The sequence below is a fragment of the Manacus candei genome, unplaced genomic scaffold, assembly GCF_025592945.1.
Source record: "Manacus candei isolate 608988 ecotype Guabito, Panama unplaced genomic scaffold, ASM2559294v1 h1tg000049l, whole genome shotgun sequence".
Classification (NCBI taxonomy): domain Eukaryota; kingdom Metazoa; phylum Chordata; class Aves; order Passeriformes; family Pipridae; genus Manacus; species Manacus candei.
Genome location: NW_026138097.1, coordinates 13,756,284 through 13,776,761, shown reverse-complemented (window position 1 = coordinate 13,776,761; position 20,478 = coordinate 13,756,284). Strand labels below are relative to the sequence as shown.

At 36.6% G+C, this 20,478-nt stretch overlaps 1 protein-coding gene across 2 annotated transcripts in view; it reads left to right on the top strand.

Annotated features, from left to right (window-relative positions):
- The window catches only part of TMEM170B (transmembrane protein 170B), a 106,851-nt gene extending 89,566 nt beyond the window's left edge, over positions 1 to 17,285 (top strand). The window contains exons 2-3 of one of the 2 annotated variants that reach the window (XM_051799290.1): positions 3,847 to 4,017; positions 8,402 to 17,285. In XM_051799290.1, coding sequence (XP_051655250.1) covers positions 3,847 to 4,017; positions 8,402 to 8,532 — 302 coding nt within the window. In that variant the 3' untranslated portion in view covers positions 8,533 to 17,285. The remainder of the gene's footprint in view (positions 1 to 3,846; positions 4,018 to 8,401) is intronic. The other variant, XR_007906574.1, reaches the window with a different exon arrangement.
- The last annotated feature ends 3,193 nt before the right edge of the window (positions 17,286 to 20,478 follow it).

The window sequence follows — 20,478 nt, the reverse complement described above, 5'->3', positions numbered from 1 at the left end:
AGGCATCTGATATGTATACATGTCGAAATTACCAAAGTAGTACTCTAAAACTGCTGTGATTGGACATCAATTGCAAGTTATTTGAGTCTTGCAGCTTTTCTGGTAGAAAAAAAATCCCCAGCAAAGGCAAACCAGCAGAAAGGAATATAAACTGAAAACAAGATTTAAGGTAGTGTTTAAATGCTAAGAAATTTAAGTAAACCTGAAAAACAGATCTCAGCTGTTTTCTTAGAAAAGCTGTGACATCTGTGCAATAGATTGAATGTCACTATGCTTGTGAGCTTGTAAATACTGGGCATTTTCTACTTCCCTGTATTTCTTTAGGAACTGTGGAGTTTTGATACACATATGACAAGTTTTGGTGACTTAAAGCAATTTGGATACACTGAAAGTAAGCTCTGAAACTTTTCTAGGGTTAAGCAAATGAAGTTTTGAAGTTTTTTTAAAATTTAGTACTTTTCATGTCTCTTTAAGGAAGCTCTGTGAGAGCCCGACTAAATAAGCTGAGGGTAACTTAGTATTTGAAACTCTCTGCCAGATACAGCTAAATTGTTACCACCACAACAGCAAAGTACTCTGTATGTGCAGCTCATGTTGTCAAAAGAGCAAACTAGTATAGCTACACAAAGACTGAAATTCAACTGTGCTTTCTGTTTACCACGGTAATAAAGGTGATTGTCTACGTAAGTTTATGCTGCTTAAAGTATCAGTCAGTATATAGGACATAAATAAATGTACCAGCATCTTCTTAAGACACTTCAGTCTCATTCCCTCTTCCCTGTAGATACTGCAAGTCAATTCAACAGTTAAACTACTCAGTTATTTTTGAACAAGTGAAGTCTTGACCATTTGTGTTCAGAGGTCCACATTCTGTTTCTCTGCCTTATATTGGCATCTCTCGATGTTACCCCCAACCCATCCTTTGTGTCTTTCAGTGTTACTCTAACACACTTCTTTTGAGAGTCGTCTCTTGTCATGATTCAGGGGTTGCATGATTATAGAACGTGAAATATATAATTCTCTGCCCTCAATGTGTCAGGATAAGAATGTCTACGTTGTCCTCTAGATTTACGGATCTTGAAGTCTCCTCTAGTTTGTTTAAAAGATTGGCTTTCCCCTTACCTTGTTCATCCATGTTAAACAACTTACTCAGTTGGCTTCATCACTCGCTCAATTAATGAACTGAAGTAAATGAGTGTGTTGAAGTAGCAGGCATAAAAAGAGTAAATAAAGGAGAATAAGAAAGGATAATTCTTCCTGCCTTTCCTAGGGATGGTGCTCAAAAGCTATTTGTCTTGTTTCAGCTCCTAAGACATAGGTGGTATTTTAATGAAGGGAGGTCATATTTAACAAAGCTGCAGCTGCATTTTTGTCAAACAAGGAATATTTTTGGATATTCTCTAATTTCCTTTTCAATGCATTCAGTACGTGTGTCGCTTTTAAGTAGTAGGAGAAGAAAGTGTGTACCAAAGAACTCAATTTTATATTCCTTTAGCCAACAGGACGTTTGGTGCTGGTTCTGTTCTCATGCCTTCTGCCCTAAATATAAGTGAGGGCTGATGCTAATTTTCCTAGAGCCTTATTTGGAATGTAAATAAGACCAAAGATAGTTGCTCATTATGGAGCTATTTTATTGTGTAAGGGTTTGTAAATATTTTTGGTTTCTTAGCTACAGGAGAGTAGTTAGCCTTCCCATCAGCTTTCATTTTCTTCTAAAAATACCTTCATCCTAGTAAGTCTTCCTAAGACTGGAAATAATTTGGTTTTTTCTACCTGGTGAGGCTTGACAATGACCACAAATGCTGATTTCCTAAAGGGTGATGGAGTGCCTAGCAAACCCTGTGAAAATTACAGGGTATGACAGTGTTTGTGGTAGTGTCAGATTCAAATAGACTTTCTCGGTCTGGTTTAGTTTGGTTCTAAGGTTTATTTCCCCCCCTGGCAGGGCTGCTGGATTCTGTATTGGTAGATTCTTTGGCTAATCTTCTTGCTTATGTGCTTCCACTAGAATAAAACAGTGGGAACACCCAAGCTGTGCTAGTAATGGACAAGGCCTGTTAGGACTGCAGGGGAAATTTACCTCCCAAACTACCCGTGACCACAGCAGATTAGATCAGCAGTCAATCTTTCTTAATGTTAGTGAGGGGGTTTGTCATCTGTGGAATGACTACTTGACATTCTTGCCACTTGTCACAGTAGCTTCTGAGAGTAATGAGACATAGTAGAACAGTACCATAGTCTTTACCCTTTTGCAAAGATTTTTGAGACTCAGCTTGGGGCCAGGGGTGAAGGGGGGTAGAGGTTCTGAGGAGAGCTGCTTCGAGCCACTCTCAGTGTATGTGCACATGTATCTAGGCACTCAAAAAGAGAAGTTACACCTGGAACTATAGCTGAAGTTTTAATTGAATGTAGATTTACCACCCACTTTCCTTGCTGCTCTCTTAAAAGAGCCTTTTGGTTACCACAGTTTAGAGGAGTTGTACATCTTTGGGCATAGTTTTGCCTTTCGTGCCTGTGTGAAAGGAGAAGGGTTGAGTCTATTCTCAAAGAACTGCTAAATGAAAAAGCTTAAACTCTGTATTTGTGCTATGGATATACATACACTACTGACATTGGACTCATAGGACTGTGGTTGTGTAGCAACCATTCTTTCTCAGCGTCTTTTCATGGTATGTTTTGTGCTGCTCAGGATTTTTGTTAGCTAGTTGGTTTGTATTTTTACTTGAATAGCTGATGTGAGTCAAGCTGCTTTATTACAGACTCACCTCATGAACGATAAGTGTTCTGCTGTTTTAAGGAAACTGGTCTTTGTTCTTTTTGTAAGGGGGAACTGCAGCAGAAACTCTGAACTAATGACAGTGTCTTGGTGTTATGTCCATCGGGAATATGTACCCCAATTTGCTGAATTCTGTGATGGTATATACCTACTGTAGTTGACTTAAAGGGGATTTTTTTCTTTTATTTACCCACCCTTTTGATTTATAGTGAAAGTTTTTTAGAAAATTACCACTAAGTGAGAAAGGTTCTTTAATTATTGTGTAGCTTCATTGATGGTTCTAGCTCTTTTCTTTGAAGGTGATCATCATGTCTGCCATTCTTCAAAGAAATGTTTGTACTCCACACATTCTCACATCTCTTGTCCTTGTTTAGTAATTTAAATAATAGTGCCTACCTCTCTCTGAAGTTCTGTGCTAAGCAATTGGAAACAGGGAGTTAGATGTGTTAGAATTTCTTTTTAAAATCGTGGTGGTTTTATTTGTGCCTTTGAAGCTAATTTGATGGAATGCTCTATTACAACTCCTGGGTAGATAAACTGAAGTATTTAATCTCAGTTTTCCCATTTGATGTTACCTGATGCTGTCTCTTATTGATGGAGTTAGGGGGAGGGGGAGCAACAACAAAAAAAAACCCCACCAAAATATAAATTCACCATCAAAACAAACCCAAACTCCCAAAATATTCTTGACTTTTTCCTCATTCAGTCTTTTTGTCAGGGAATATTTCATTCTGCAGCAGTAGTTACAATACCTGTTAAGAAATTGCAATTAACACTGTTTAAAGAAACCATTAAAGGAATTATGACTTCCTGTAAAAATACATCTGAATTAAGATTTTTGCCAGAATCCTTTTTATAATTTTTATCATAGTAGTTATTCCTTTATGGTAGACTGCTAAAAGTGGGAAAGTGTCTTGAGCGTGTGCTGATGGTGTCACATGTATTACTTTTAAGATGGAAACCAGTATTGCTTTTCTCTTACTGTTGATTGTATGCGATGTTTTAAAGTTTCTTGCTTATAAAGTTCTTGTTTAAAAAATATTAACCCTTTATTGACTGCTTTCTTTCAGAGATGTGGTACTGGGTTTTCCTCTGGGCTCTCTTCTCCTCTCTCTTTGTCCATGGTGCTGTGGGAGTATTAATGTTTGTGATGCTGCAGAGGCATAGGCAGGGGAGGCTGATCTCTGTCATTGTGGTCAGCATTGGATTTCTGGGTTCTATAACTGGAGCCATGATAACCAGTAAGTCTGCCTTTTGCTTTGTTTGGGCTTTTTTGTTGGGTTCTTTTTTCTTTCTTATTTTGCATATAACTTCTAAAAAGAAAAAAAATGTTTTTTTAAGTGAATTACTAATTGTTTATTAAGGATTTCCTCCCCGTCCCCCCCCCAAAAAAAATTAGTTTGTGCTGATGTTCTAGGTAAAATGATGTTTGCCAGGCCATCTGTTACAGAGTTTCTTATGGTGTTAGCCTAATGCCTACCACTCAAGATACATTTTTGTTTGTTTGTTTGTTTGTTTCTTGGTATTGTATCCACAGATAAGATGCAACCCTTTTTCTGTTAAAGCTATTAAAACCTATATTCATGATTAGAACACTGCAGAAAGTGGGAGTATTTTATGTAGTAAAGTGCAGAAGCGTTACACCTGACCGAATGTGACACATGGCCAGTGTTGCCAAGAATGTTTTGAGGAAATGCTGGTTGGCTGTTTTAATCTAGAGTTATTGGTATCAGATGCCGCTTTTCCATTATTCCTAAGAAATTCTGTTATCTGTGTCAGTACTGCCATAAAACCCTTAGGACACTTTATTCAGTCTTTGGCTTTATCATATCTAGCTACGTTTATCTAACTTATAGACTACAGTAGCTTTCCCAAGCAACTAGGAGCATGGTGAGTTTTCTGTTGCAGGGGAAATAGTGAATATTATTTTTTGCAGGAAAGAAGCATGTGCTTCATTGTGTGAAACAGTGCTGGTAAGGTTTCAACATTCAAATCAATGTATTGAATGGTGCCTATGTTTACTGAGCAGTAGTTTTTGCCCAAAGATCTTCAGTGTTGTTGACCAGATGGCCTAACTTGAAAGGCCTTCGGGGGTAAGGAACAGTAAATCTAGCAAACATCATTTACTCTGTAGGCAAGCCTTCCTGCCTTTCATTCCTATTTCCCGATGTATTGGCCAGGTCATCTGAATAGTGCTATCACTTCAGCTTTGGACAGATTTCATGGATAATTTGTGACAGATTATTTCTTATTCCTACTGAAAATCCTTCTTGCCTGTTGGTTTTTAAGGTTAAATAAAAATGCAGATTTCCTAAGAAGCTTCATTAAGACTTTCCTCAAAGAGTTGTTTTAATTGCTATATATTTTTCAGCCTGGAATTTCTACCCTTCAACATAGTATAGTTCAGCATAACTCTACATTTTTGGTTTGTTTTTTTTTTTTGCTAAGATGAGGTGGAACTAGGTGAGTGCCTTGCAGTATACATTATGCTGATTTTTGTCTTATGATTAAAATGGCAGTGGCCTGTTACAGGGTCAGCCATGCATGGGCATTTCTGAAGAACTGAAATTAGGAAACATGATGTTAGAATATCCAAGCTGAGACTTTCGCAGCTTTCTGTGGTGGGGAAGGTTCAGGATCAGTGTTTCTCAAATGGAAGCACTTTGCGTCTTTTATCTATGCATAAAAAGAGGAGCAACAGAGTTGTATTTTTGGCATCCAGTTTCTCAGGTCAAAACATTTAGCAAGTAAGCAGTCCTGTTTCCATGCAAATGCATCTGAGAATTTCTCTAAGCTTAGAATGTAGACTTGTTGTACTATTCCCAAAGGTTTTGCATGGAGCACTGCAGCTTGGTTAGCCAAATACTTTTACTCTCAGGTATTTCTTGTTTCTGGCCAAAATAGGGTTGTTTCATTCTGGAAGAAATTCTTTGGAGAGCTTCTGTGAAGACAAATTATGGTGATCAAATACTAAAGAGGATTTTTCATAGCTATTGTGTTGCAAACTCTGAGATGCAAGTTGAAGTATTAGTTGTTTGGATATGCCTTGTCCAAACAAGGCTTAAGAAATTGAAATAGCAAACTGACATCAACTTCTACTTTGTATTTCCAGTCTTCTGTGTTGTTCATGTAGGTGAATGAAGGCAATATAGATTATTAAATAATGCAAGTTTAATTTTGCTCAGGTAGATCTTTCCAGCTTTCTGGGGTCTTCTGGGGGTCTCTTTACCAGCATACAGAAAAGCAGGAAACTCCTTCGTTTCTAAGTTTTAAAAAAATCATGGAATTTGATGGTTATTAAAAACAGTATTAAAAATTTACTAAATAGCAGGAGATACATTAAAAAACCAACCTCCAGTCAAGAAAACCCACCCCAAAACTCAACAAAACCAAGAAAAAAACCCAAAAAACCCACAACAACCAAAAACTCTTCCCAAGCCAACTAAGAACAGATAATATCAGGCAGCTTAAGGCAAGGATTTTAGCTGTATGCCATCCAGAAGCGTTTGTTCTTCTTCCTCTCCCCCAGCACAGTCCTTTTTGGTGACGTATTCTAATTTTGCTTATTGGCAGCCTGTTGTAGCGTACTTTGGCACTATACCAACTGGGTTGGTGCTGGGTTATGCATTACAGGTTGTATTACACACTGTTATTTGAGTAATAATACATAATTAGCAAACTACCAGGGTTTTTTATTGTTTTATTATGGATATTTTCCAGAATATCTCAGTGTTTTCTCAAGAAGCCCAACATTTCTGTTATTGATTAACTAATAGCGCCAAATTCTAGTATGCACATTTGGCCAATTTGAATTCACTTCGAGAATTCAACCACAAAAATAATTTTCGTGTCAATAGTCTAAAGGATCTCTTTTGTTTTTTGACAGCAGCTAGCCAAGGAACAAATGAAAAAGCTTATGCGAGGCAGTTGAGTGAAATACCATAAGGCAGGCTTTCTGGTGAGATATTTCTGACAAAATGTACTTTATAGAATATGTTTTTTTTAAAAAACAATGATAAAAAATAAATTAACCCCAAACTTACCTAACAGTCTCATTAATAGTGTTTGTAAGTACTGTTATGGCCACAATTATTAGTGAATTCTGCTCTTCCTAAAAATTTTGTAAAAATGAAGTGTTCCTTTTTGAAGACGTCAGATGATGCAGATACAGCTTGTACTTTCAGAAAATCTGTTGGGACTCAGAATATTTCTGTGATACTACTGGGTTTTTGATCACTTCAGCAGACTATTCCTGTTAGTGACTGTGCAGAACAAAAAACAAATTCAATTTGTTTTGTCTCTTGTCTATTATTGTAAAAAATTGTATTGGCTTTTCAGTTTTCTTTGAGCCTTAAAAAGCCTCTATGATCTCTGAAAGCATGTAGTTATGACTAGATAGCATCTGATACCATGCACACTGAAGACCTACAACTAAGTTTTGGGTTTGGTTTTCAGGAAAAAGTTATTAATTCTGAAAATAAAAGATAGTAATGTTTGACCTTCAGAGAAGAAAACAAGCACTGTATAGACAATATTAGTTCAAAAAGTATTAAATGAAAGCTTAATTCTAGGTAAACTTTTGAGGTTTGGATTGAGTACATTATTTTACCTATGGACACAACTGTATACAAGCGAGTATTTCTTTTTTTGAGTAAACATTTTACCATCCTTAAAAGACTCAGAAATTTGAGCAGAAAATATCACTTATCATTAGCATTTTTTGTTGTGCTTTTTTTTTAATTGATACAAGGACTCATCTTTCTCAGCCACTTGCTCTGTGACATCCCTTTGCTCTGTGACTTTTGTTCTTCAAACGCACATGATAGTTTTGGTATGTGAAAGACAGTAGAGGGGAGTTAATAACATCTGACTTTGTTTACAGTGTTAGTAGCATCTGGCTTTGTTTTTGATTGATCCTGGCCATTTGGTATTATACTTTAAATGTGAATTTGTACAGAACTGTACAAAAATATGGTCTCTTGATTTTTAGTGTGTTATAACTCAAAATCTAATTGTATTGGTTAGAAATTTCCTCTCATACACTTCATGGATAACACTGCAGTACTTTGATCTTTTTCGTGTTTTGCTTGATTTGCTAAACAGTTGTTAACAGTTGAGTCTTTAAGACAAAACTAAACTGACATAATAGGACCAGGTTAGTCAACTGAAATATTAAATTAAGCTGATAAATGTGTGTTTACAATTATTTTGTAAATGCTAACAGCTGTAGTGTTGTTGTCTTCTCCCTGCCTATACAAGCAGTATCAAATCGCACTTTGGACTTGATCAATTTTTAGAGGATTGTTTTGCTACTTTTCAGACTGGCACAAGGCAAAAATGTAAAAAGAAACATTTGAATATGTTTACAAGGAAACAACTAATTCAATTTTCTTAAATCAGACTGATGAGGAAAAGTTATTCTGGTTCAGTTGGGAAAATCATTCCTGAAGGACATACATAACTAGAAGAACACAAGCAAGGCTGATAATTGTGTTATGCCATGAAGTAATAAAGTGTTTGGTAACGTTTTATAAATAGCTGATGCACAGAGACAGTAAATAATTTGTCATATTTCAACCTTGGCTTTTTCTGTGATTTGATAATTGTTTTTCTTGTGATTCTTAGGTGCTGCAGTAGCTGGAATTTACAGAGTAGCAGGGAAGAATATGGCTCCCCTAGAAGCTCTTGTCTTTGGTGTTGGACAGACAGTACTGACATTAATTATCTCATTTTCAAGAATTCTTGCAACGCTTTGAGACTTATGTAGAAGGGGGGAAAATCAACTAGTCTTAAGGAAATCTTTAATATGAGGAGAAGCTTCCTGGAAGTGGATTCATCAGCTTATGAACTTGAATTCTTGTGCAAGAGAAAGGAAGCTATGTGGAAAGTGCACTACAAATCTAGAGGCTCAGTCAAATGAACAGACTGTCCTCTAGTGTTGGAACTGTTGTACTTCTGCACTGCACCTCACGTGCCTCAGTCACAGGCAAGGTGCAATCCTGGTGTGCGGAGTGGAGATGAAGCACCTTGAACAGCTGCCAGTCAGGTTAATGCTTGGTGATGGAATCATTGTTCTTAACGTGTAATAAAGTATTAAGGAGTGGTCCTGAAAATTGCTGTATGTGCCAAACTTGGAGTTTAATTCTGAGCAGGTGGCTGGGTAAGTTTTGAAATATGGCAGAGTGCTGTGAACGTACACAATTCTCTTTGAGCTCTAGTGAAATGGTAAGATAACTGACTTTTGTATTAGCAGAATCTGTTTCAATGCTGAATGTTCTTGTTCAGCATTCAAAACAACTGTTAGATCTGTTTCAAAATGTGGATGAATTTTGATGGGGCTTAAGAACCACAGCTTTAACAATGCTGATATAATTAGCACTATGTGAAGAATGTCTTATGGCAGTTTTCTGAAGCTTAGCACATTTCTTCGTGATTTTAACCTGTCAGAAATCAGGAGTTTAAGGAGACTGTATGAAGGTTACTAAGTACAATCTGTTGTGTATGCACAAACAAACCTTAAATTGATGTTTTCCTTGAAATTATTTTTTCTTAAACATACAGATGGTTATCAGCCATTCTGCAAACCTCAGAAAGGATATTTGTTGCAAATAAGCTCCCTGTATTTATTTAAGCAGTGATGGGGCCCTTAACCCTACATGTATTCTGTAAAGAACACACAAATATAACAGACTCTCAGACAATACACCTATGAGGAAAATGGAGAGAGGTAAAAACATGATATACCATTTTTCTACTGAACAAAAATATTAAGTTTAATAAAATAGTTGCTATACTCCAAAAATTTGGAAGTGGGGCAGCACTAATGTATTTACTACCTTGTTTCTGAACACTTCATAACTTTGGAAAGATTAAGATACCTGGAACTTTCAAATACTTAGCTTCCAGTAGTTTGTGCTTTTCTAGTTTAAAAGGGACAGTAGTGTTGTGCATGTGGAATGTCTTAAATGTGTTTTGGAGTAAATAGAAATTTTAGGTCTAATGACTATTTATGAGATACAAAATTTAAAAGACATAAAATTCTATGAGGAATAAGGAATCTTTTACATCTTTCCTCATCTGAATGCTTTTCAGCAGTTGGCTCTGAATACTGAAAGGGAGAGTAAATTGCTCAAAGGTTTTGCTGTTATGATGTCGAAAAGATTTTCCAGGCTGTTGAAAACAGTAGGCACCTACTGCACAGATAAAACAATATGGTTAAAATATAGCTTACAATCCAGTCATTGCTTAGTGCTTCAAAAATAACAAATTAACCTGTCTGCCTTTATCTCACTCCACATATTTTTTTTTAAGTACTAAGAAAGCTAATATTATTTGTTTTCTTTATTTAAGTCTTGTTTGGAAAATGTACAGTTATGGGCTTTGCAGGGGACAAGTTAAAATATAGGTTTTTAAACATTTTCAGTGTTATATTTTTGACTTTGAATTGCTTTAAAAATGTGGCTGAATACATATACTCTCATTGTTTTGAGTGTCTTCAAAACCTTATTTTTGTAGTTTGTTTTTTTGTCTTGGGGCTTTTACATTCTGCTTATGCTTTTTGGCAAACAACCATTGCACTTTAGTAGACAATGAAATTATTACAACTGTAAAAAGCAATTGAAACTTCTCCCCATTGTCTTAAATTGTGAGAAAACTGGTTTCAGGTATTTAAGTCAAATTGAATAATAAAATAATTGAAGATATTTCTCCTAATGTGCCTTGTTACATATATATTTAGGGGAGAGGATTAAAAAAAAAACCTGTTACATCTTCATTCTTGTTCTGTTTTGGTTATTTCAATTTCATTTGGTTACTTGATACAATGTCTTATTCAACAGACATCAAACATTTTGTTTGACAACCTGGAAATGCTTGTCTGAATCAAAACCAACCATATAATGAAGGACTGTGTTCTGTAGTTTAGATTGTCTCCACATTAACTCACACTGAAAAGTCTTCCCAGGTTCCAAATTTCCTTGAACATCCCAACTTGTATTTTTTCTAGAGGCTGTTATACTGCCAATGATCAATGACTTGCTGTCTTTCACTAGGTTAAACTGCATCAGACTACTACTAACTGATGAGATACATATACTTTTATTGATGAACTTCATTCTTCATTTTAATTACAGTGCCAATGAAATTGTTGCCATTGTAATTTTCCTTTTTTTGCAGGAGGCATATTTGGAAGTTTTTAAGTTACCTTTCTCCAAGTAATTTTTATTTCTTAGATTGTTATAATCACTTTTAAAAACCTGTGTGCTTAGTTGTCTCTGCATTGTATGTCATTATTGCCTGGCAACAAGGGACAGGCAGATAATATAATGCTTAAATGGCTTAACAGAGACAAAGCTTTATTTGACAGAAGTTTGTTTTCAACTGTTTCTTGTGAGGAATTTATGAGGACAAATAGTTTGTCCATGAAGTATTCTTTGATCATAGCATAAACATACTGCATAATAACTCCAACAGTGAAAGGAAGTATAAGTGGCCTTATGTCTGCAAAACTTCTAAGTTTCATTCCACATCCCTAGAAAGACCATTGTTAAGCCTAAGGTGCTTTAGTCAGTGCAGTTTATGGATATATGTGTGCATGTGTGTATACATATATATATATATATATATATATGAATGGTGGCTTTGCAGTGTTTTATACCTGACACATACTGAAACTGAAATAACTTTTCCAAGAAACATAAAATTACTTTAGATAACCTTCCCCTCCCCCCCGCCTCTCTTCATTATTCTACGAAGATATCTTGTGTGTGAATGGCACTGACGGTACCCTGGTTCCCTTTGGACAATACAGCGTTGTGCAGATGTCCATATGGGCTGTTTTAGCACTATCTTCAAATAGTCCTGCCTGTCTCTGTGTTGTATCACTGGGCACATTCTGCTTTGTGCAGAACAAATAATGCATCAACACAATTTAGTCTTTGGAAGAGGTGGGAGTACTGAATATAATATTTAATGTGAGAAAGCTTCTACTGCTTTGTTAGAAGCTACTGTTAAAGATTTAAACATTCCACACACTTCCAGTTTATCAGTATGATCATAGAATATCAGGTTGAAAGGGACCTCAAAGATGATCTGGTCCAACCTTTCTTGTCAATAGCATGGTCTAGATGAGATAGCCCAACACCCTGTCCAGCCAAATCTTAAAAATGTCCAGTCAATGTTGGGGAATCCAACACTTCCATGGGGAGATTGTTCCAATAGAATTATTCCAGTCTCCTACTGGAATCTTACAGAGTAACTTGTACCCGTGACCCCTCATCTTTTCCATGTGACTCCTTGTAAAAACATAACTATGTTTCAAAAACTGGAATATGGTGGTAAGTTCCTCCCTAAACCTTCTTTTCTCAAGGCTGAACCAACCCAGTTCTCTATCTTTTCTCATATCTCAGGCTTCCCAGGCATTGATTATCCCTTTGGCCCTTCTCTGGACCCTCTCCAGCCTGTCCATGTAGGCTTTTTGTGTAGCAGAGACCAAAACTGAACTCAGTATTCCAGGTGTGGCCTGACAAGCAGCCTGACTAGAGTGGGATAATGATGATTTTATCTCTGTTGGTGATGTCGTTGTTGATACAGTCCATCATCCCACTGGCTTTCTTTGCTGAACAGCACACTGCTCGCTCATATTGAGCTGCTTGTCCACCAGGACGCCCATGTCCCTTTCCATAGAGCTGCTGCTCAGCCATATTGATCCCAACCTGTGCTGCACTTCTGGATTATGTTTTTCCAGGTGCAAGACCTTACACTTATCCTTGTTGAACTTCATAGGGTTCTTGTTTGCCCATTCTTCTGGCCTACGTACGTCTTTCTGCAGGGTGACTCTTGCTTCTAAAATGTCCACTTCCCCACTCAGTTTGGTATCATCAGCAAACTTTGTCAGGATATGCTTGATCCCGTGGTCCAGATCACTTATGAAGGCATTGAAGTGTTGGGCCCAGTATCAGTCCCTGGAGGGCCCCACATGTGACAGGTTGCCAGTTTGAAAAGGAACTACTTGCCACCACCCTCAGGGTGCAGCCTGTTGGATGCTGTAGGTAACCACATCAAAAGCCTTGGAGAAGTCTAGGTAGACAATGTCCATCACTGGTGCTATGTCCACTGAGCAGGTTGCTTTGTCATGGAAGGCAGTCAGATTCATCGAGCACGATTTGCCCTTGGTGAATCCCTACTGGCTCTTCCCAATCATGTGATTCATCTGACCTGTGGTAGCCCCCCAGAGGATTCATTCCATAACTTTCTTAGGGACTCTAGTAAAGACTGATGGGCCTATAATTTCCTCAATCCTCCTTTAAACCTTTATTGTAGATGGGGCTCAAGCTCCTGTGACAAGTTGCACACCAACTCTTCCTTCACTGTCTGGGAGTGTGGTCTGTGTTTGCATCAACTTGGATTTCTGTGTCCCAGGGCTGGGGGCCTGGCAGTGCTGATAAAGATGGAGGGGAAGGAAGTGTTGAGAAAATCTCTGCCTTTTTTAGTGTTGTTGGTGACTGTTCAACTCTCCTGTTTTAACAGGGTGCTGATATTTTCTTTCTGCTTTCATTTACATACCTGAAGAACCCTTTCTTGGAGTTTTTGACATCTCTGGCCAATTTCAATTCAAGATGAACTTTTGCTTTTCTAGCTGTATCTCTTCACACCCTGTCAATGTCCTTATAGTTCTCCATGGCTATTTGTCTGCTTTTCTATTTCTGGTATGCTTCTCTTCAGGCTGTGAGCAGATTCAGAGGTTCACAGTTAACCCAAGGTGGTCTCTTGCTCTGCCTGCTTTCCTGACCTTAAAGGGGTTGAACTGGTTTTATGTTTCCAGGAGACTGTTGTTGAAAAACTCCCAGCACTCACTAGCCCCTTTATCCTCCGTGCTGACCATGGCATCCCTCTCAATTGAGGTCTGAGCATGCTGAAGTTTGCTCTTCTTAATCTAAAATGTATGTCTTCAGCGTGCTCAGCAGGATCCCAAACTCCACGATACTTTGATTGTGGCAGCCAAGGCTATCACTAAGTGGAATATTACAAAGCAGGTTTTTTTGGTTTATAAGTAGCAAGTCCAACAGTGTCTCATTCTTGGTTGGCTCATCTAATATTTGTATTCCAAATATGTACTCTATGTATTCCAGGCACTTGATGGGTAACATGTGAGCTGCTGTATTGTTCTTCCAACAAGTCTCTGGGTATCACTCATAAGAACCAGATTCTGGTGACCCAAAGCTTGCCTAAGTGACCCAAATATTGCTTTGTTGGCCTTATTGTCTTGGTTTGGAGGTCAGTAGCAGATGCCTTCAGTAAGAATTGGGGACAACCTCTCTGATCTTGACTCAGAGGCATTCCATAAAGCTTCCACAATTACCATGCATATTGGTATACATACAACTTGAGGTGGTTAGTCTTCTGGTTCTCATCTTGGGAATCAGCTAAGGAATATTTGTCGCTGCTCTGATTGGCCTGACCTATTGCCAAGATCAAAAAATTTTGTTTTGACTCAAAAACTGCAGCTCTATTGTAGGAAAAAAATCTTCCAAGTAATTATTGTCATTCATCTTGTGGTAATTCTGACATTATTAAACTAATCTCAGTACTTGAGTAGCGATGATTTGATGTTTGCTGTTAACTTTTTTTTGAAAAAAACAATAATTTAACCAGTTTTGAACATTTGACATGGACCAAAGAGAGTAGTCCTGATTTTGTCTAAAATAGCTTTCTATTTTTGAAGTACAATGTTTTTATTATGCTAAGGGAAATAGTATTCCTTCACAACATATTGCATTTTATTATTTGATATTTATTTTGCTTACAATCTGTAGTTGAATGCTGTTGTGTGGGGCTATAAGAACTGATGTAATTGTTATTTTCTGTTTTAATTTATGTATTTCATACACTAGGCATATTCTAATAATGCCTTTCCTGCATTAAATCTAAATATTTTATCATGAGCACATTAAACTGCATGGTTTTGAACACAGCCATTCCACATCACACCTGTGTAATTCCAGATAAGCAGACACAATAGTATTCCTAGGTGCAACGAAGTGTGGATTAATCAGTTAGGGCCCCCCTCCCAAAAAAATTATGTGAAACTAATAAGGCTTAAAAATGCAATTGTAAACATGAAAATCTTTTTAGTTGCTTTTTTGATTTCTAGAAATAGGCTTTTTCATCGTATGTGTATTTCTGTTAAGGGGAAAAATGTGGAGATTGGTTGTTAGATGGCAACTGCAACATAATCTAATTCCAAGCGATTTTAGTTAAAATGAAATTCTGAATTTTGTTCATAAATTATGGTGGAGTACTGCATACATATAAATGCTAGAGCATAACTTTATTTCAAACTTTATTTCAAAGTTACCAAATTTTAACATAAAGCAGCATCAGCATAATGATGGGATACCTTTTCAATTATTACTTTTTTTTTTTTAACCTCTAAACTGGGAGCAGCCTAAGGTAAAAAGACTGTTTAAATCGTCAGCTGTTTCTTCAGAAGGCATAAGTGTTCTTTGTGTACAGGTGAATTTAACAGAGCTGAAAAAGGTCAGTGGGAAAAGCATTCTGTACTTTGTCCCAGGAGTGAAGTCTTTAGCTGGGCTGCATTAGTTTGTATATTTAACTGCACATCCTTTTGGGGAAAATTAAGTTATCATGGAAGGTAGGATTCAACTTGAGTACATATGTTTGATATCTTGTGAGTGTGAAAGACTATGTACTGACAGCACAATGCTAGCCACAGTTGTGCCTGAAGTTGTACTTGAAATCACTTTGTGCATTAATTTAAAATCTAATCACAAAGATATGTTAAAGCCCCTAAAGATGTATTACTGCTTAGAGTATTCTCCCAGTGTAGCAGGTGTAAAAACAATTATACTCTAAAGCAATGATCTAAAGAAGTATTTTCTTTCAGGAACACACAGTTTTTGCACTGCTAATTGTTCATCTTGTATTTACTGAAGACTTTAGGAAGTTACTACCTGAATTTGACAGAATTTGTCAGCTGTTAAAAGGAATGGATAGCATGTCCTTTTGTGCATCTTGTGTGAACTGAAAAAAAACCAACAAGTATAAGGCAAAGTAAATACTGAGGAGATATTTTCAATAAAATAAACAATACTTGGTTGATACAAATGGCATTGATTTTGATTTGAGATCTAACTTTCTAAGTTTACTTGAGATATTTGGTATTTAGTATCACCATTGTAAAATCTCTTTCTGGATTATCCATCAATATAAGGTGTATTGATGAAGCCATGGGAGCTAAAAATCTAAAAGCTTTTAAAATTACTTGGCTGGAGGTTTTACTTGTTTGAAATGTGCCTAATTTTTATACAGATAATGAAGTTCTGAAGGTCCTTAATATTTTTGGGGTTTTAAGGGATAATCAGGTATCTATGTAATTAAACTTTTGACTGTGACAATATATAGAATAGCACATAATTCTTCAGAAATGCTTACAGAAACCACTAAGAATAGGTACCTATTTTACAGTTAGAAAAAGACTACAGTATTTAGCATCTGTATTGATAACTTTAACAGTTGTACTATAAGCTTTACAAATCCAATCAGCATTCTAACCTTTTGCATTTGGCTGAGCAAATAAGGAGAAGAGGAAAACAGGAATTTGAAAAAGTTTAAACACAAAAAAGGTAAAAATATCCATTAGTCCACTGACAAAATTGTGCTCCTTCAGTGTGGTTTTTCATCAAGCGTGACTTAAACAATAGATCATACAGAATGCAACATGGTATCGCCCCATAAAGTGTCTTGTGGATAGAATGCATTCTTCATATTTGTGTTAGAAGTGAATGTTCGTATCTTCATTTTATGAAGTTACCTAAGCTGAAGGGTTGTGACCTATGCATTGTCATGAAGTTCAAAGACAGCAAGAACAGTGATGGAGAAGAGTGATTTAACATGTAGTTGATCTATGCTTTGTACAGGATTATGTTACACTGTACAAAAGATATTTGTTCTGAGTTGTGGATGTGCTGCATGCTCATGTAATAGTTTAGCTTCAATTAAAAAAAAGCGTGACATTTAAGCTGTAAATACTGTATACTATTATCTTTCTTTTTTTAAGCAACTTTTTTTATTTCCCTGTTTGTGTACAGTTCTCTATGTACATATAAGAAAACGTAACATTTTGAGAAACTTTTGTAGTTAACTTTTGCATTTTAATTCCATTAATGATCTAAATATGACCATTTGTCTATTTAGTTCGAAGTTTTCATTGTATGGTTTCAGGTTCTTTTAAGAACAGCAATAACAGTTGGGCAATTACTTAAAGTAAAACATTTTCCTGCACGATTTCCTCTCTTCTGTGGTTTAGAATGGAGTTACAGTGGAACACTTGTCCAATTGTAAGATTTAAAGCATCTTTATCTTTTTTTTTCTTTTTCATGGTAGGAAATGTTTTGTAGTAGCTTATATACAGAATTTAGAAGTCAAACACAATTTCTTGTGCTAATTGATTTGATTAAAAATTTCTATTAAAATATTTTCATAAACTTTCCATAGCTTATTGCATGTTCTTCCAAGTAATCATGAAGCTGTGTGTCAAACTCTGTATGAAATACTCTGATAACATAAGTTTTACATTTTGTGAACCTGATAGAAATGTACAAATGTACACATAAAATAAAGCTAAAATTGGTAATTAAGCGATGTACTTTCTTCTAGACTGTAGTGGTGTGCTCCAGCAGTCATCCTAATTGTGATTTATAGACAGAAAAAAACCTTCAGTGGGACCTGTGTTAGCACCACACCAAAGTGTGTTGTGGGCTAGACTTTGATTTCTCCATTATTTTTCACATATTGTTTTATAACCTCTGTTTCTGATTGTTAAACGTTAGCATGTGGGAAAAAAATACCTAAGCAAATGAAAAATCCATAAATGGCTAGTTACAACAGAAAGTGAGGCAGCTGCTTTTTGTGGTTATAATAAGGATTTGCTTATGGAACTGGATATGTGTAGTTTAGAAAACAAATTAGTTGCAGAAATGAAAACCAGATTGATAGAGTTCATGAGGTTAAGCCAGCTCACACTGGAATGCTGTTTGGGGAAAAATATGCTTAGTCACCATAATGTAAATGTTTTTAGGTTTTTTGTGGTTGCTGATCTACTGAGATATATAGATGCCATTTGTTCCTGCTTTTGTCACGTGTACTTCATTTTTAAGGAAATCTAATTCACTGTAAGTGTATTAGTCATTCCCTCTTGGAGATGCCATTTTGACAGACTGTCATGTAAACTTTTTATTGCTTATTTTAAATAAAAGATAAAGTTTTATTTGCCTTATATTTTCTTAAAGCAGTGCATGAGAGCATTCACTAGTAAATCTGTGTCTCTTCCATGCAAACTGAAAGTACTGCTTTTAGAGATGGCATCACAGGAGCTGACTTATGAAGAGCTTAAGGGGCTTTAGAGAGTATAAAACCAGGTTACAATGTCTCAAAGTAGTTTTGAGTTGGTTTTTCGTTTGGTTGGTTGATTTTTGTTTTGTTTTGTTTTTTTGTTGAATGCATTTGTGGGTTTTGGGTTTCGTTTGTTTGTTTGTTTGTTGATTTGTAAATTAAAGTTGCTTTCAAGATGAGCTTTTAGTGTGAGTGATGGAGGGACAAGAAGGGAAATCGATCTGGAGGAAAGGATTCAAAATACCTGAATCTTCCCATTATAAACTGTGGAGGAACTTGTGTAAGGAACAATGCAATACTGTGCAAAAGTATAAGCTTTCAGAGTAACTGCCAGAAGCAAGCAGCTACTTTGATTTTGTTCCCTGTGTGGGGTACCTGCCTCTGCAGAACAGCTGGGTACCTTTGGGATCTGGCTCTGACCGCAGCAGGGATGCCTCACCAGCTCCCTGGCTGCCTGCCCTGAACCACTGCAGGAACATCTGTGAAAACTGAGCTGTGTCTGCAGCAGGAACCGGGTGGGACAGCAGCACCTGAAAGCTCTGGAACTGCTCCAAGGTAAGTCATCTTGTAACAAAACTGGAGCCCTCTCTCTGGGAAGAATGATGTCCGAGTGCCATTTCCAGTATGCTGAAATGGCTCATTCAGAACTAATTAAGTAATTTTTTTTTCCTTCTTAAAAAATAAGATGTGCTTGTTTTTAAGACATATGTTCTCCTGAAGAACAGACTTTCTTGCTTTCTGAAAAGCTTAGATTCAGGGAATGGTGTTAAGCCATTGCATCTTATGTTGCTTAACAGAAGGGCTTTTAAATCAGTTTACTCTTCCTGATGCTCAAGAGAAATAGTGTCATCTTTAAAATACCAAAAGTAATTAGCCTGGTGAGGTGGATGCTACCAGAATAAAACTCTACATTTATAGTTCTACATATTATAAAATATATAACATATCTACAAACATATATGTAAATATAGAGATGTGTAATACAGATTTTTTTTATGTATGTCCATATTTACTTGAGCTCCTCATACTGGCTGTAAATAATTGTGGGATCTACCCTTTCTTTTAGAAGTAATATCTGTTATTTTTCTCTTTTAAGTATTCCTAGTAAGCTTCGGCACAGAATACTAGTGTAGGTGGAGCTTATTCAACTGTAAAATAGGATACATGTTTTAATTATTCAGAGAGCATGAAGACCTAATTTTATTTCAAGTATGTTCCTTTTGTCCAAATAAATTATGGCATGTGTCAGCCCAACTGTGTTGATGGATAATAGAACAACACAGATTACTGGCATTCCAGGAATGATAGATATTGGCACTATCAGGGGTTTTTAAAATTGTTAAAAGCTGACTGAAAATATTATTGTAGAATAGCAGCTTGAAATTTTATCAGTAGAAGGGGAGCCAGAGTAATCAGTTGTCTGAGCATATAGCTTCCTATTTAACATGGACTGTATTTCAACACAACTGTTCCAAAACCAGACAAAGCTATCCCTTTGCACAGTGCCTGACTGTCAGCTGAGTGGCACCTTTGTACAGTGGTTGCATTTTACTTTAGAGCTGCCTAGACCATCCCTGGTGCTATTAAAAAAATAATTAAATAATGGTGCCTTAGAATGTTTCTAATGCCTGCACCATTTGTTCTTTGTTTAGTGTTGTAGCAGTTACAGCTAATGCATGCCTCTCTGTTTCAAAAGCATGCTGTGTGTAGCTTCCACTCGTAGTACAATGCAAGTACCCTCCCTCAGTGCAGGATTTAGATGTTATTTGTTGTTCACTAACTATCCTGGGAGAGGTGTGCAGCCCTGCTTCTAGGAGTGGATAGCCTAGAGCTTTAGTACCTCTCTGTTCCCCTCTTGTGCTAGCATGCATACACAGGACGTACCCTAAATGGGCTATGGCTGAGTGTAAGACCATAGAAAACAGTAATCTAAAGACAGGATGGGAAGTATGAGGCAATAGCATTGTTCAGCGTGCTAAAATGATAGTGTTTAGGTAATTATTTTTTTAAAAGTCATAATTAAGCCTGTTATCGCACAGCTAAATGACTTGAGTGATTAGGGATAAAGCATAACAGTGCTTGAGAAGTCAATCACTGCTGGATAGTGACATGACAGACCCATTGGATGTAGATAAAAATGCCCTGATAGTGGGTAAGATGTGGCTTGAGTGGCACAAACTATGGAATACCTTGAAACAAAAGCATAGAACTTAGATAGCACGGAGAAGCAGAGCAAGAGACGGGGTGACCAAGATTAAGATTCACTGGATTATGGTAAGGATTTTGTAGTG